The 17506-nt window shown below is 41.2% G+C and overlaps 1 protein-coding gene across 5 annotated transcripts in view; it reads right to left on the reverse strand.

The window, feature by feature from the left end:
* The window catches only part of mllt10 (MLLT10 histone lysine methyltransferase DOT1L cofactor), a 51496-nt gene that overhangs the window by 13175 nt on the left and 20815 nt on the right, over positions 1-17506 (reverse strand). For 4 of the 5 annotated variants that reach the window (XM_086306047.1, XM_086306046.1, XM_086306048.1 and 1 more), the window contains 6 exons: positions 16830-16919; positions 10377-10475; positions 9733-10069; positions 8819-9037; positions 8210-8701; positions 2878-3038 (listed from right to left, as the gene is read on the reverse strand). In XM_086306047.1, the coding sequence (XP_086162173.1) occupies positions 2878-3038; positions 8210-8701; positions 8819-9037; positions 9733-10069; positions 10377-10475; positions 16830-16919 (1398 nt within the window). The remainder of the gene's footprint in view (positions 1-2877; positions 3039-8209; positions 8702-8818; positions 9038-9732; positions 10070-10376; positions 10476-16829; positions 16920-17506) is intronic. The other variant, XM_086306049.1, reaches the window with a different exon arrangement.

The raw sequence follows: 17506 nt of genomic DNA on the forward strand, positions 1-17506 counted from the left end.
GCCTCGGCACCCCGACAATACGCTGACATGCTGACAAAGTGTTTCTGATGCATAGAGTTTAATCCAATTAAGGCATTTCCCAAATAAGGACTGTGGAGTGAAGGGTGGGGTCGACAGAGAGCGAGGACAGCGAGGGTGGAGCATGAGCAGGAGGATCAGGTCCATCTAGAAGGACAAAATGGCTGACCATTTTGATTGCACAAAAACTAGTGTTTTGAGGAGTAAATGAGGGAAAAAAAGGAGAATTTAAAATTCATCGTTGGAAACAAGGTTGTAGTTTCTCGTCCAGCTTACGTGTGGAAAAATTGTGAAGGCCAGACATCGTTACTTAACTAAAACAGCTTAAACTGACAGTTTGGGTAAGTTTGCTTTACTACACTTTCTCCGCTTTGTTTCCAATCAGAAAACTCTTTGAGTAAAATTGTTTGATTTTGAGCTGAAATAAATACGCCATAAAGACCAGTTACATGAAGGCTAAAAACACAGAGACTTTAGAGAGTCTGTAAAACTCCTGTGTGTTTCTGTATTCTGTCCCACTGCTTTAGGGGTGATTAGGATATATTTGTTTAAATTTCTGGAGAGGTTCAGAGGAATAAAACAACAAAGCCTGAAAGCCATGATCTCATATCAGAAATTTATGCACACAGTAGGTGTAAATACAGAAAATCATCCCGCAAATTCCAATTCCTATTAAAGGTTAATTTCCAAAAATGGAACCTGTTCCCTCTGACTATTTCATCCTCCTCTGAAATGACTTCAGATTTCTTTCTACACCCACCCCGTCCTCCTCCCAGTGCCATAATCCTGCCCCCTTTCCCATCAACATTCATTTTTCATTTACATTCATTTTTCATTAAAGTCTCTCTCGCACTCCCTTTCTCTGTCCTGGGCTGATAGCCAATAACAGTAGGCCAAGAGTCTGCTAGCGCACTGAAAATAGCAAATGGTCTCTGTCATTCACCCAGTCTCTCTCTCTCTCTCTCTCTCTCTCACACACACACACACACACACACAGAGGAAAGCCTGTTGTTGGCATCCTTCTATAGTTGTGTAATTACTCCCAATTCGATTTAATGTGTGTGTGTGTGTGTGTGTGTGTGTGTGTGTGTGTGTGTGTGTGTGTGTGTGTGTGTGAGTGAATGTGTGCGCTCACTTGTCTGCTGCCCAAAGGCCTGCATCACACTTTACAAACTAACACACATGTTTAAAACAATTTGAAAAGAACTGTGGGGGGAAAAAAGAAACCGTCTCTATTAAGTCGCCCCCATGCTTCCTTTCTGCAGCCCTCGTCTCATTTCTCTCTCTCGCTCTCACAGACACACAAACTCGCACACAGCCGCAACCCAAGCTCCTCTATACATGCAGAAAACAGGCGTGATATCCTGTGCTTCCCTGGGCCTCCCGTCCTCTAGAATATGTGCTGAACAGAGAAGGAGCAGGGTGAGATGAAGGCCGAGCCAGCGAATCCAAAGCGAGAGCGCTAACCCCCCTAAACACACAGTCGCTGCAACCCCTCCCCTCCCACCATCTATCTTTCCATCCCTACTGTGGTGCTTGTCAGATGTCATTACATCACAGGACACTAGAGAAGGGGGGGAAGAGAAATGGACGGGGACGGAGAGAAGGAAGGTCGAGGGTGAGAGAAAGTGTGTGTGTGTGTGTGTGTGTGTGAGAGAAAGAAAGCGAAAGAGAGGTGGTAAGTGGACATGGGCGAAAGATGGGGCTGGGTGGACAGAGACAGAATGCAGACTTTGGGGACGTTTTGAAAGGACGGACACTGGGGTCAGTGATTGAAGAAGAGCTGCACCCTTCTAGGAGATAGGTGCTTTGAAAGGGGCCAAGTTGATCACGTTGGATGCAACAACCTTAAAACTGGATATCAGGGTTATATGAGCCAGCAGTGCACAGTGAAAATGAAGAAAAGCCTAAATATTGAGAAAGGTGTTGGATAATTCATTCAAAGTGCTTAACTGCTGCTTTTATATATGAGGTTTAAATGGAAATACATTTAAAAATTTACCATTTTTATTTCCATTCCATTATTCCCGCCCACAAAAAAAAGACAAATCCTTAAATGTTTCACGATGGGACTGATTTCCTTTAATTACGCAGCCTTGATTTCTCTCCACTTTCGCACATAATGTATTGTGAATGAGTGCTTTCCCAGCTTGGCCCAGAAGCCCCCCCACCCCCGTCACCATTCTCCCCATTGAGTGACATGATAAAAATCATAAACGTGCAGGCATATTATAACAACACAGAGCCTTGGTGGGTTTGTCTAGCATTTCATTATAGAGGAACTTGAATGTGTACTCGCTTTCAAAAAGAAAAGGGGAAAAAAGATGAATTATCAATGTTCCCTCTGTGTCACAAAAACAGATTTCTATCAGTTTCATTAATAAAAATAACTCGAGTATTTTCTCACAGACCTCGCTCGCTAGACGTAGGAAAAACTAATTAGGCTGTAGTTGAAATGTTAAGAAGACTTATTTTTGTGCTCTGAATGAGCTACAGCGACCCTCTACAGGTGCAGCCTCACCATTGGCTACAGAATAACTGAGCTGAGAAAACACAATGCGCACAAGGTCGGGAAACACACATTTCACACACAATTAACGTGCGGAGGATTAACAATAGTGCTGAGAGATTTGGTGCGGAAGACGTTTAATTAGTGTGCTTTGGTTTATTTGTATTCCCACAGTTTATCTGCACTTCAGCTCAAAGATGCCAAAGATGTGGATGAATGGGCAGATGTAGAGGGTGCTGAATAGACTGTGTGTGCGTGTGTGTGTGAGAGAGACAGTGTGCGTCATGGTGGCTTTGATGAGCGTGTATTTCCATATACGTGAGTGTAGAAAGGTTGTAGCGCAGACTCACGTGTGTTGATGCCGTGCTGTTTAGCGGCGCTGTGGCAGTGAACGGAGAGGGAGGGGCTAGAGAAGGTGTGGGCTGCTGTTGCTGTGACAACTCCGAGTTGGCTCCGCCCATGGTGACGGCTCCCGTCCCTGATGAGGACCCATCGGCAACAGAGAAAACACCTGGGGAGAAATAAGCTGTTTATTAAGATGATTAAACAAAGAGTTTAGCAAAAGTAGAGGAGATCTACATTTCTGTGCCCTGCTGCCGTGTATGATGATTCGCTGTCACATCGTCATGGGTTACATGAATGTGGGCTTTTAGCGTCTAGTCTAAAAGTCTGAATAACAGACCGCTTTAAAATTTTACACCAGCCTTGATTTTTGGTACATACAATTTCTTTTGGTTTACACACTGTATGCAGACTATGCAGTTATTTTATACAAGTCAATTTTGACTTAGAAAGCATCATTAAATTTTTAACAGTCGATTTTTCTCAGAATAATTATTCATTGTTTTACCGCCATTATCTTGTTTTCATAATAGCCACGCACTTGCGCAGTAAGTGTAAATATATTTCTTGTTACCCGCCTTAAATCGACTTCATTTGACCCTTTTTAATAAAACAACAACAACAACAACAACAACAAAGAAAAAAAAATACAGGGCGAATGAATGGGGGGGGGGGGGGGGAGGAATCACCAGAGAAACAGAAATAAGGAAATTAAAGTTTCAACAAACTGCAGATCTGTTAGAAATTTAATGTGTCATTAATAAACTCAACAAATGTAATGAACAGTTCAGTATGCAGGCTTGTATGCAGTAAGATAGTTTAGTGTCTTTATAGTCATAAAAAAACCTGAACTGCAATAATTACAGACACACACACACACACACACACACACACACACACACACACACACACACACACACACACACACACACACACACACACACACACACACACACACACACACACACACACACACACACCTTAAAATCAAATATTTAAGGACTGAGATGAGGGATAAGAGACGAAACAAAGTTCTTCCCTTTTGTGCTCTTTGTCTTGCAAACAAAACACACCAATTTTACCCATATGCATATTAAAAATAACAATTATATATTATAGTTAAAATATAAACTGCTGTAATTCACCCACGCATACATATTCCTGTATTTTAACACATCCACAAAAAACACTGCGCTCTCTTATCTTCCTGCTCGCTCTCTTTCCTCCCCTCACACACCCTTGTGCTCGTCCACTAACTAGGGATAAACCCTGCCCCTGCCCCCCTTTGACCCCATCAGAGGAGGGGGGGAGAGAGAGGGGCCCCTCAGGCCCACAAAAGCCTGAATGGCTCAGGGCAGCACGCATTCACTGGGGGAACAAGAGATCTTTGTGCCAGGAGGGGAGGGGTGGAGGGGTGGAGGGAGGGAGAGGGAGAGAGATAGCACACTACATGGGCCTACATACTATTTATAACACTTTGTAATATGCACCAGAAAAATTGATACCCAAAGCAGGGCTGCTGAGACTCAGGGGGCATGAGCTCCTGCAAGATTTTTTAGCAGCTGGATTAGAGGCCAAACCAACAATTCATCAGAGTTTAGCTAATGCCATTGATGAAATGGGTTACACACAAAGGGATGGTGCAAAAACAGTGCAGGAAACAGGAGGAGGGGGGGAAAGGTTCATTTTAATTCAAATTTCCATTATAATATAATAATACAGAGGGTAATTTAAATGTCCCAAAATTGAATGTCATTTATGTGTCACAGTGCGTGTATGCAATATTTGATCCTCACTTAAAAAAAAAGAAAAAAAAAAAGGGTTTAATTTATTTTCCTGAATTAGATCACCAAACTAAACCCAAGTTTTTCCCCAAACTCATACAATTTTAATGAAAATATTCCCGCAAATTTAACAAGTACACTAAATTCATGTACACTGAATTACTCGTGCACACCAATTATATTTTCAACATCTACAATTATTATAATTCCTAAACTCTTTCTTTCTTTTTGCTCCAAATTTATTGATTCACAGGAATTAGCCAAAAAGTAGATTACAAGATCGACCAGAGGTTTAACATTTCTCGGGCTGAGCTGACAATTAAATAAATAAATAAATAAATAATCTGAAAAACGTGTATTAGGGCCATTCAAAACAAAGCTGCTGTTCATCACGAGGACTTGCTAACCTTAACCTGTATTTTTGCTCCCTTTAAGATTTAATTACTGCTTTTCGTGGCAAGATTCTTTCAAAAGAAGACAAAGAAAAAAAAAGTATATATATTTATATTTCTTTACACACAAACAAACCTGAGCTTGTAAAACTTATAACCTATTTGTATGATCAATACTGTTAAGCCCCTGAAGCACAACAGCCTCCATCGCCCAGCTTTCCTGTTCCTTTTCCCTTCCTGCTCACTACGCCTGTAAGCTTGAAAAACATCCACCTTGATTAGTTCGAGCCGATATTATCTCACGAAGAAATCTGTGTCGTCTATATGCAGAATATAAAAAAAGATGACATTAAATTAAACAAAGTGCATGCCATCACATTCTGTTATTTAACGTCTGATTCAGTGTCTTTTCTCCTGGAGCCTTGCAGCTTGTTTTCCCAAAGACTGCAGACAGTTACTTCATCAGAGTTTAAACGTGGAGATGTTTATGTAAAGACAAACGTCTCAGCAACAGAAAGCCTTTTGTTTTTCTGACAATTTTCTACCACCAAAGATAAACAGACATGCATTTAGAGCCAAATCACGGACAGCAACTGTAACACGCACAACGAGTGTGTGCATCAGAAAATGTACGTGGGTTTGTGGTAGACTGATAAAGGCGTGTCGGTTTCAGAGTCAACAACGGCAAACTAAATTTAACAGTTTCCACAATAAGTATAAGAAGAGGCATATTCAGGTCTCTAAACTACTATTTTTTTTTAAACACTAGAAACTCATTTGCTACAGTTTGTTTACAGTTTAGTGAAAAACCTGGAAATATTCTGATTTACATTAAAAATATATATTATTTTTTAAATGTCCCTTTTTATAATAAATTCTCTGTTTCTTGTGACGTGGCACAATATCACACAATATCCCCCCAAAAAAGTACTAATTACAAACCAATCTCCATTTACTGATTTTTTACATTTATTTATCTATTTTTCCAGTATTGCCTTAAAATACTGACATTTGTGAATCTTTAAATAATTTCTTCTGATGTTACTTTATTTATTACACACCTGCAAATTTTAATAATAGACATGCTCATATTTTAACATTAAGCTTAATTTGTTATTTAAATTAAATCCTGCTCACAGAGTATTTCCTTGCTTTCACAACCTCTCACATGTGCTCTGCAGAGGTGACACCAAGCTGCTGATAATTGAGGAAATTCATTTTTAAAAAAAAGTGTTAGGGGTAAAAATAATCTCATAAATTAGCTAATAAATATAAGAATAAATGATATCTTTTGTTTTCTTGTCTGCTTTTCTTCTCTTTAAACACATACATAGTCACCAGTGTGAATAAATTTTGCTTCACCCAGCGTCTCTCCTCCCCCACACACCAAAACTACTGCGAGCTTGTCCGTCCCATCGGTGACCCCGCTGCCATCAAACATTAACCCAGCCAAAATCTCACCCCCTGCTTCTCCCCACCCAACACCACATATTTATCAGGCTAACTATCTATCCATCAGCACGGTGGAGTCAGCAGACAGGACAGAGGAGGGGGAGATAAACACCAAGATCCTCCCCATTACTGCCCTGCATTAACCCCTGGCTAAATATTTACAGTAGGAAGAAGAACACATGATTTAATTTCTCACAGTCGCATACGTATGATGCACAGTCATACATAACCACCACTGTTTGCCCTATCTTCTCTCGCCAGCTGAAGCCCGAAATGCCCCCAACTGCTCAAGGAAAAAGAACCAGAAAGTAAAATGGATGTGGAATCACAAACAAGCTCAACCACCTCTGCTGCAAAAAATTAAATTCAGAAAGCAAACAGAACCAGTCCTCTGACTCACCCGCTCATGACCAAAACAACTCAAATATAAAGTAAACCCACCTTTGAATGCAGAACAGAAGATGAGTATTTGTGAAGACTGTAGTTTTAACACACTTAAGCTTTGAATGGTTACGATTTTGGTTTGATTCAGGCAGAGAGCTGCAAGAATACAACATTCCCATTAAAAGTACGACTCCTACACACACAATGCAAATCAAGACCGCCAACCATCCAATGCCTAGCAACACATTTCTGATCAGAATCTCATCATTTTTCACATTTTACAAATTGCTCTGTTGCAAACAACATAATTACTCCTGAATCTTCGCTTTCTGTGAACGCTGCAGTCCAATCCATCTGGTGCTGAGCTGCAATGTCCAATACTCATCACAGCTACAAGTTTTAAAGCTACAGGTCAAGAACAGATGTAGGGCTAATCAATCACTTGAAACGATCACTTCTAGGGAAAAAGGACAATTTAGAAAAGCTTAAATCAAAAATATCCTAAATATGAGATAAAGACTCACAGAAGTCAGCCTAGTGATCAGCAACGGATTTGAGCTTAATCAGTGGATTCATCCGTAGCATGAATTTAAATAACCATGTCCACTTTCTTTGCGTGCACGTGTATGGGTGTCAACACTAAGAGCTCCAGGTGCACACAGCATCAACAGGTGAGTGTTGGTTCTGTATGCAGAAGGCAGGTAGGTGCGAGCAGCTGAGAGCAGGAGGGAGAAACAAAAGGGTGATGATTCTGGAAGAAAAGGGAGATGTGGGATGTGCGGGCTGTGCTGAGCCATTTCCATCAGGGAAACTCCAAAGCATAAAGACAGTTGCCAAGCAACTGAAAACACACGATGAGAAAGTAAAAAAAAACAACAACAACAACAACAAAAGAAGGCATACAGACCACTTCCACGTGTGTGCAGGAACACACAGACCCACACTCTTACACACAAACATGGAGGTGTCACCGGCTCTGGCCATTTCTGATTGTCAATATTTAAAATATGCTGCCCAGGTGTGTTACATTCAGCAGCTGGAAAACCTGCTGCAACAATGCCTCACACAAACTACTTTCCTTTTGATCATTGTAATGAAACTGGAGAGCACAATGGGGTCTTACAAGTCACAACTACCCCATAGATCTTGAATGAAACCAGCACGGTTCCTCATTTCAGTTGCCAAAATTGATTTCATTATTCGCTCAGCTACAGCGAAACTATAAAGCTAATTCTGTCATGAGAACTGACAGACGGGCTTCAAGTCTCCGAAACTCTAAAAGGGGTTGTGAAACGTTGCTGTGCGTCACATTTCTCAGTCGTCCTTACCTGACCCAGTGGTTGTAGAGCTGCTGTTGCTTTGCAGACTCCCATTCCTGAGGAGTGACGGCGACTTTTGAATCCCACCGCTCACGCCCATGACCCCCAGCCCCCTCTCTCCACCTCCTGATCCTCCTCCTACCCCAACCCCTAATCCACTGCTGGAAACTAAGCATGGGCGACCTGAGAGCGTTGAGGACGAAGAGGAGGAAGGCGAGGCGGTGGAGGAGGAGGTGGTGTTGGCGGTGGAGGTGGTGGGGAGAGTTAGGGAGGGTGCGGGCTCAGAAGGCTTCACGTCTGTGGTAAAGCAAGGTCCAAATCTGTTTCGCCAGTTGCCCTTCTTTTTCTTCTTTACCCCATCTTCCCCTCCTCCTGCGGCTGCTCCGCTGATCCCCAGTCCTGAGCTCGAGGGCTGAGGCCGTTTGTAGCCAGTGGACCCAACGAGGCTTGTTGTCTCACTCACTGTGTGACTGTGGGAATTCTCATACAGCTTTCCACCCACTGCAATGATGAGAAAGAACAGTGTTTCCCATTGGTTAATGTGATTGTTACATATTTTTAATAGTTAAACAAAAATTATATTGTTGTGTTTTTTTTAAAGAAAAAGAAGTGTGGCACCTGCTGAAGCTGTGGTTGCAGACATAAGAGAACCAAAGAGAGTTGTAGTTCCCTCTGAAGCTCCACCCTCTGAGCCTGGCTTCACAAGGCAGCTGCTGAAAGACGGTGGGGAGGAGAAGGTACTTCCACCACCGGGACGCAACGATGAATCTGTGAAACTTAGGAAGTCTGAGGAGGAAGCGGCAGAGGGGGTCTTGCTGGCACTGGTCAACAGGAGGCCTGGGTGGATGAAAGACGGGTGGGACAGGAATGAACAAAGAGAGGAGAGGCATGACACATCAGAGCTGTACAAGTTTCCAGAACACACTCCTTTCGATCATCTTGAGAGCGACAGAAACAAGATAACAAAAATAGACATTTTATCAGTTCAAATGCTCTCTATCTGCTCTACAGTCAGCCCTTCCTCGTCAAGCAGCCCTCCCTTGCATCAGTTTCTTGAAAGCGCACACAACGCACAATTTCTCTGCTAGACAAAAACACACAACTGACAAGGGCTTCAAGGCTGTAACAGCGCAAAACACAGGAGCACACAGGAGTGAACAGTGACTCCTTTCACGTCATGACCTCCCCACATGTTCCGTCGGCCTGTGTTTGTGTGCGCGGGGCTGTTCTCAGACGGGGCCCCAGATTACAGAGCTGAGACAAAACAGTCTTATCACGGCGAGAGACAAAAGTCTGGTGCCCGACTGATATCCAGTCAATGACACAGCACACACGGACCCATAAAACCAGAGAATCAAAAGTTCATTCAGGTTTTAAATAACGCTTTGCAATTTTAATGCATTTGCAGTTTTTCTTGTGGGTGTGCAGGGTAAAAATACCAGAAGAGCCATCGTTGCATTCTCACTTTTCTAACTGCCATGTGTGTGTGGGGGGAGAGAAATATTGAGATCCATTTGCAACCATCAATTCACCTTGATGGAAAGGCCCAGTTGAAGCTGAGGCAGATGTAGAGGAAGTTGCCATGGTGACCACAGCAGAGGGGAGGGGTTTCCCTGAGGAGGTGAGAGACTTGCGGCCACCCCTCGGTCCCACCGTGTGACCTCCACCGCTGTTCTTCTTGTTCTTCACCTCAGTCGCAGCCTTGACGCTGTCTGCAGCCAAGGCGTCCTTGGAACTGCTGCCAGAGTGAGCAGACGACACTTCCTGAAAGTTGGCGTTGGTAAAACGTGCTGCGCTCTCATCTAATCGCTTCTGCGAAGACGCTTGCAGAGAGGAGACACCTCCCCCTGAATTGCCACTGTTATAGGTCTGTAAGAAGGTTAAAAAAATAAATAAATGAATAGGGAGGGAGGGAGAGAGAGAGAATGATGGGAGAAAAAAAAAAAAAAAAGGATATTGGGAGAAAAAGGGAGGACAAGAAAATCAAAACAGCGGAACAGGAAGGGAAATTATCAAAAACACGGCCAAATGAAAAAGATGAGTGAAAAATACATCAAGGCCACAGGATGTTTTAGGGATATAAGAGTTTAACAAAGATAAATCAAGGTAAGCCACTCTGACTCTAATATTTAATCACATGTTACTAATCACCAAAACAAAGGAGGGGTGCTCTCACCTTCTCTGGGACCATGATGTTCGGAAGGATGAGGGAGGGGGACATGTCCATGGAGGTTTTCTTGTGTTTCGGTTTGTGCCGGTCTCGCTCCTTATGTTTCTGATTGAAATTGGAGGGGAGGGAAGAGAAAACAGATGAGTGAAGGTTTTCAGCACGTGAGTGAATGGAGGAAAGAAATAAGGACAAAGCCAGAAAAAAGAACCTTAGTTCTTTGGATATTTGAAACACTAGGAAAAGACTAAAAATGGCAAGAAGAAAAAAAAAAAAAAAGATTATGGGGACATTTTAGACCATTGTTTAAAAGTGCTTGGCGGAAAAGCTAATGTATGAGATGGGATGTAAGCACCTAAGTGGAGGAGACCGAGTCGGCGTGCATGTGTGTTCAGTGAAGAGAGGCAGAGAAAGAAGCCGCAGTGCATTTCAAAGACTCAATCTGAGATGAAAGCCTGGCGATCCACAAAAAACAAAGAGAGTGATGGAAGAGAGATAAAAGGGGACCAGGAGGCAACAACAATTTAGCATGCTGCGGTAAAGAGCTGAGCATTGCGCTCGTGCTGATGCGTGCAAGGTCTTGTCGCTTCACCCAATCATATCCTTTTTCTTGGGCCATCACAGCTCAATTTACACCCTCACAAACCTGCGCACACACCGCCACCCCTCTCTCGCACCCTTGAGGTGGTGGCTGGGTGCCAGTGCATTTACACCTCACATGCACGCCCTGACACTTTTCTGTACGTGCGTACTAGCAGACGTAGCCTCACGTGCGTGCACTCGCGCACACGCACACTCTTGGAGGTATATGGTGAAAATACGCAGCGATCCTGAGAGACGACGTGGGACTCGACATGCTCGGGATGTTCGATGTCACAACAACACCGAAACACCATAATCGGCCCCTCCCCCTTCTCTTCCCCACCCGGGGTTTCGCTGAGGACTGATTGCGAGACGGATTGTGACAGTTTAGCCAGACTTCCTCTGCGAGTGGCAGTTAACAGACATCACCAGCCGAATCAGTAGATTGCAGCTCCAGTGCGACATCTCCGCACGCCAGCTTCCGTTAATGCTAACCGTTAATGAGGTTAGGACTTCTGCTGGTTTCTGTATTTCAGAGGATGTGTTGAAGCTTAAAACAGGTTCCAGTCCTGACTATTTTCATTAACTCCCTAACTTCTATTAGTTGGAGTAGTTAAAAACAGATTCAACTACATTTTCAGTATCACATGTCACAGCTTTTTACCAAGGCTTAAGATCACCTCTGAATTTTTCATTTGAGTTTTGTAACTTGAAATGCTCTTTTGAGAAACACAGTTTTTTAAAAACTGCTCTTTTGGCCAAACACTGTTTATGGGGTTTAGTAATATTTAATAATAATAATTAATAATTCCAGTCTCATTTCCATAAGGGCCCCTCATTTGGGCTTATATTTACAGGAAACAAATTAACCACCATTTATTAATCAATAAGTCAGCTATATTTTATCACAACTGATGCTGGTTCATTGGCCATTTTTCCAGTTATCAACCAGCTGTTTGCAACTACCCTGAAGAAATGTGCTTTAGCTCTCACAATGGCTATAAAGAGTGCGAAAACAAACAGAAATACAGGGTAGAGGTAGCGATTTAAAACAGACAACAAATGATCCACGCTGCTTCTGCCGCAACACAAAGATGTTACGATTATGGCAAGAGGGAGATGACGGAGAGAAAGAGGTCAATTCTTTGGGATTCCCTTTTTGTTTTTCATTAACATTCCAGAGGTAGGTGTTGATGGACAGAGCCTGAGCCGAGAGGGTCGGATAACACACACACACACACACACACACACACACACACACACACACACACACACACACACACACACACACACACAGCACTGGGCGTGGGAAACACAACAAATGCACAATGTTACCCTGACACACTCTTATCAATCAGGTCAATTGATTATACAGGCAGAGACAAAGCCTTTCAGCATGTTCTGTCCCCTCTTTCTCTAACGCTGACCGCTGGCAGCCTGATCATTTGACATGTCCGCGAGGGCTTTGAGACTGTGTGGGGTAAATATGAGTGGTGGCGGGTAATGATGAGTGCATCTATTTATCAACAAACCCCTGAACAATGAACAATTCAGCAGTGGGCAGAAATCCTCTCCATCTATGTCGAATGCTGATCACGTGCCCCCGAAGAGAGAGATTCACTTTTAAAGACACTTTTCCTTCTGTCTCTTCACAGTTTGCAGAATACAAGCACAGAAACCTCCATTCCCTTGTTCGCTACATCTATGTGTATTGAAATTCAGACTCTATTATTAATATGTATCAATTCATCTGACTTCATTTCACATACATTTTTCATTTCTTCAAATTACTTCTGTTTTCCAATCAACAGTCTGTAATTATTCAACATTTAATCATGTTAAAATTGATTATCTACACTACAGTTTTAAATAAAAAGCTCACTACCCAATTTGTTTCAGTACAGCTACGTTAAAACAAACAGCCCTATGAGGCGCACACATTTTGGCACTTTTCGTTGCTGTAACGCGCATAACAAGTATTAATGCATTAATTAATTATTTAAAATGTAACATGTTATCGTTTTATTTAATATAGAAAATGCCGGTACCAATTATGGGAAGAGAAACTATTGTCTGCTAATAATTTGATGTAGTTTCATATTTTATGGCTTCACAATTCAGCACAACAGCCTCAGGAGGACATCGTCTTGGGGGGGGGGTTGGGGGCAAACGGGGAGGGAGCAGGGGGTGAGGAGAAGCGAGAGAAGACGGGCAGAAAGAGAGGAACAGGAAGTACAGGGGAAAATAATCCGGCCTGGCCTAGCAGGAATTCCCCTGTGCAGTTTCCTGCAGGATTTCTGACCAGCCATTGTGTGTGTATGGATGTGTGTGTTTCCTGCGGGCCTTTTCTATGCGGCCAGCGTGGGGGATCTTGGCTGACTGCAGGGTCTAGCATGAGGTGGGTATACATCTGAGCCTCCAAACCACATAACAAAGGCATGTGAACGCGCACACACTCACAAATCTGAGCATACTGATCTCTGACCCAGGAATGGGGATGGTGTGTTTATGTGCGCATGTGTGCAAGAAAGCAAGGAGGGGGGATACTCTAATGCTAATAAGGCAGTATTAACAAAAGCCAGGGCAGTAAGACCGAGTAGTACGTGGCCAAACACACACACACAAAATGTGCCATACAATTCTAATTCTGATGCCACAAATTTCTACAAGTTAACACAATTAAAATAGATTCTCTTTTCCCCCCTCTGTATTAAAAAAAACAAAAAAATAAAACAAAACACAACAACAGGAGAAAAGTGAAAATTCAAAGCATCAAAAAGCGCTTGCAGCACACCGTCACTAACATAATCTACCGAGCTGATTTTCTCTAACATGCATTCATTAATTCTCCGGTATGCATTCTTGAAACACTTACGGGGGTTTCAAGATTAAACACAATGACGTATATTTAAATAAATTCTTTCCTTTTCTGCTTTTACCTTCAGAGAAAAATAACTTTTGGATTGGCACTTATATTTCCACAGCTCCACAGCTCATTTACTTTTCTGTTGATACAGACTTTAAATATGAACCAGTTTAAGTTAATAGTTATAATTGGACACTGAAATCATTTTTTCCACATCTAAAAAGTCCAAAGTTCACAGTCTTTGATGCAGAAACTAAATGTGTGCGCTTCAGGCTCTCCCGGCAATGAAAACTGCTTTAGGATATAAAATTATTGTTATTCTGGAACAATATCTGCTCTTCATCTGTGCAGTGGTGTTAGATAACCCCGATTAAAAACGTGAAACAATCAACTGGCTGAAGCACCTTTAAACTCCTTTCATTCATGTCAGATAGTGATTCTGTGGTGAGCTGACAGGCTGAGATGGCCTTGCCTAAAGTATTTTCAGTCATGCACACATAAACACAACAGCTTTAAGTGTCTGAGTATGTTAAGCATTTGTTCTTGTTTGTTTTATCCAATGAGTCCTTCACCAACACCGACACCATCGAGCAGCAGGAGTCGTTGTTTTGATAAATCACTGCGGACTGCTAAACTTTTCCCAGTGATAAGCACAATCAAAGATGCGAGGATAAATCCACAGTTAAAGCACTATCATAACAGGACATGGATCTGGAGAGTTTAGAGGGAATGATAATAAAATCTATACAACTTTAAAAAGGGCAGATAAACTGTTTATTGAATATTTAAGTAAATTTTATTGTGCTATTAAACTGTAAATATTTAAATATCTTACTGACAGTTTTTTGTTTCAACTGCAGACAAACACACCAAGTTCATTTCTTCAACAACAACAAACAAACAAAAAGTAAAATTGATGACTTGACACTGACTGAAAAATCCAGATTTCACACAGCCTGTGATTACATGTTCAACTAACAGCCGTGAGTTATTAAGTCACACTAATCTCACATTCATTAAAGTTGTTATCACTGGTAGGCACAGAGGAGCTCAGCCACCCCAGCTGCCTGATCTCTGAAATACAATTTCATCACTCAATAGGACATCAGCTTCAACTAATTTGGTGATTTTAAAAGACATGCTTAGAGAAATAGTAGAAAACAGTGATGAGTTTTTAGATATGACAAAAAAAAAAAGAAATACATTTTACAGTCAAGCTCAGACGCTATTAAAAAAAATCAAATCCATGAGTTTTTCTTCAGAGAAGCACTGATTAAAAATGAAGAAAAAATACCAAGTCCATTCCTTTCAAGGCCATCAGTCATCCATTTCAATGGAAAATGTAGCTAGGGTTTTAATCATTTTCATCATGTAGTAATACAAACATAATAGTACAACAGACTTAATTTTGAGCTCAAATTTGGTATGTTGGAGCTTTTAGAGAAAAGGGGAGATAATGGGGTTATTTTAAAAACACTACCTGCACAGCTGTGTACTTAGCTGTATGTGTATTAGGCTCTTTGAAAATATATAAATAAACAGCTATTAACCCTTTAAGACCTACCATAGAACCAAGTCCGCCAGAGCTTATATTATATTTTTACATGCTGTGGAGCCATTTTTGGGAGCATTTCAAGTTGCTATACATCAATACAACCATTATAGCCCAGATTTTAATAATATGTATTCATTAAGTGCATAGTAATTACATAAATTGCAAAAAAGTGCAATAAACTACAAAAAAATTGAAAATCGTTTTTGATTTTTTAACATATATTTGTAGTTAGAGAAATTTAAGAGTCTTATCCCTCAAAACTGTAAATACAAAAAAGTTGCACAAAATAGTTTCCCACCACAGGAAATTTATTTTGAGTGTCTTCATAGTTTTATTTTTGAAATACACCAATTTTTATACACTGCAGGAAAAATGAAAATAAATATTATACTGCAAATTTGCAAAAAAGCAGCATATGCATCAAAATAAACTATTTCCAGCAGTGCAATATGAGTCCTAAGAATCCCAGAAACGACACAGAAAGTCATAAAGTCAAAGATAACTTTTAAAAAGAGCAGTATAGGCCCTGAGGCCCTGATCGCAAAAAAGACTACATTTCCGCGAAAATGACGTCACTTCCGGTTTCGGGCAGGTAATGGCGGAAATGCAAAAGTTCGCGCTGACGTCTATTCCAACGTAGGAAGTGTTATGAACAGCTGATCGGATCGGCAAAGCGTGTTTCTGGAATATTATGTTTTTGTTCCTGCAAGCGCTTTTTATGCAGTTTTTGCAAAGCTTTATGTGGAAGGAAACCGTGACCGAGGACAAGCTGATGGCATCAGATGTAAGTACAACTCCTCCGGTTTCATATGCAAAAAAAATTTTTGCGCTAGCTTACGTGGTTGCAGTGCTACTGGGATTTAAAAATAGTTACGCATAACAGAGCGTTCCCGCTCCGATCGGCTCTAAAGGGTTAAAAAAACAAAAAAAACAACAGTGTGTAGGGGATAGCACCCCCATACCAGTGGTATTTAAAAAACAAAAAACATTGGTTTTTCTTCCTTTTAGAAATATATTAAAGGGAAAACAAAACATTTTCTGATTTTATTACACCAACTTTTATGTAAAAAACAAACCTATAGGACAGCCAATCCGACAGATCAATATGCAACACGACTACACTGACCCTCCACAAAGCTTCGTCTCATTTGCCTTCTGCTTGTCCACAAATTGCTCTGCAAACTCATACGCGTTAAAAAGCACGTAATATGAGCGAGGCCTTTTTATTTTCTGGGACATCTGGATAGAAATAGCTAAAAATAAATGAATAAAACTACATTTCAAGTTTTTCGTAAATGCAATTCTCCAACATTCATTTTAACTGCTGCTCAAAGTTTATACTGTGTATCTGCCTGTACCTCCACAGTGTGAGCATGTAACAATGAGCGCGTATGTTTCTGATGGAGCCACAATCGTGGGTGGGAGGCATAGAGAGGGTAAGATCTTAAGGCTGTCTTACCTTCTTGTCCGTGTCTGGGGGTCTATCCATACACTGAGTGGAAGAGTCACTTAAGCTTTGAGACCTACTACCCCGGCCCCTGCTCCTTCGCTAAAAGGTAAAGAGGAACTCCAAGTTACTGGATGAAGTCCACAGACAGAAGGCCAAAAGAAGGCCCCAAAAAAACCTCTTATATTGAAAAATAAAATAAATATAATAAACTGAAAAGGATAAATAAATTCTGACTGAACTCAGGGACAAGTCAAAATTCAAAGATCATTAAAAAAACATTAATGAGCATTGCATATAAAATATAAAAATGGCAGTTATAGGAGCAAGCTTAGTGACAGAGGCAAAAAAAAGCAAAACAAAACTCCCAAAAAGGCCAATACGGCCAAAAATAAATAAATTTCAAAAATTACATTTAAGGCCATTAATTTCACGGTAATAGATAACAAAGTCAAGCAAGTGTAGGAAATTACTACTCCATAGTAGGAAAACAATTGGTTTTTCTTAGTGGGCAATAGTAAAGATCTTAACTACAAGTAAAGTTGTATTTATGTTGATTTCAAGCTTCTTTGCCTGAACTAGTATTAAAGTGACTTCCTGGTACATATTTGGAGTCTTGCTATTAATCTCAGCCTCGGCCAGATTGCTGTCGCTGCCCTCAAATAACAGCCACACCACTCAAAGACAGA

The sequence above is a fragment of the Aulonocara sp. 'chitande type north' Nkhata Bay genome, linkage group LG9 (assembly GCF_057382095.1).
Source record: "Aulonocara sp. 'chitande type north' Nkhata Bay isolate Kocher_YH1m ecotype deep benthic linkage group LG9, A_spYH_male_GT1.1, whole genome shotgun sequence".
Lineage (NCBI taxonomy): Eukaryota > Metazoa > Chordata > Actinopteri > Cichliformes > Cichlidae > Aulonocara > Aulonocara sp. 'chitande type north' Nkhata Bay.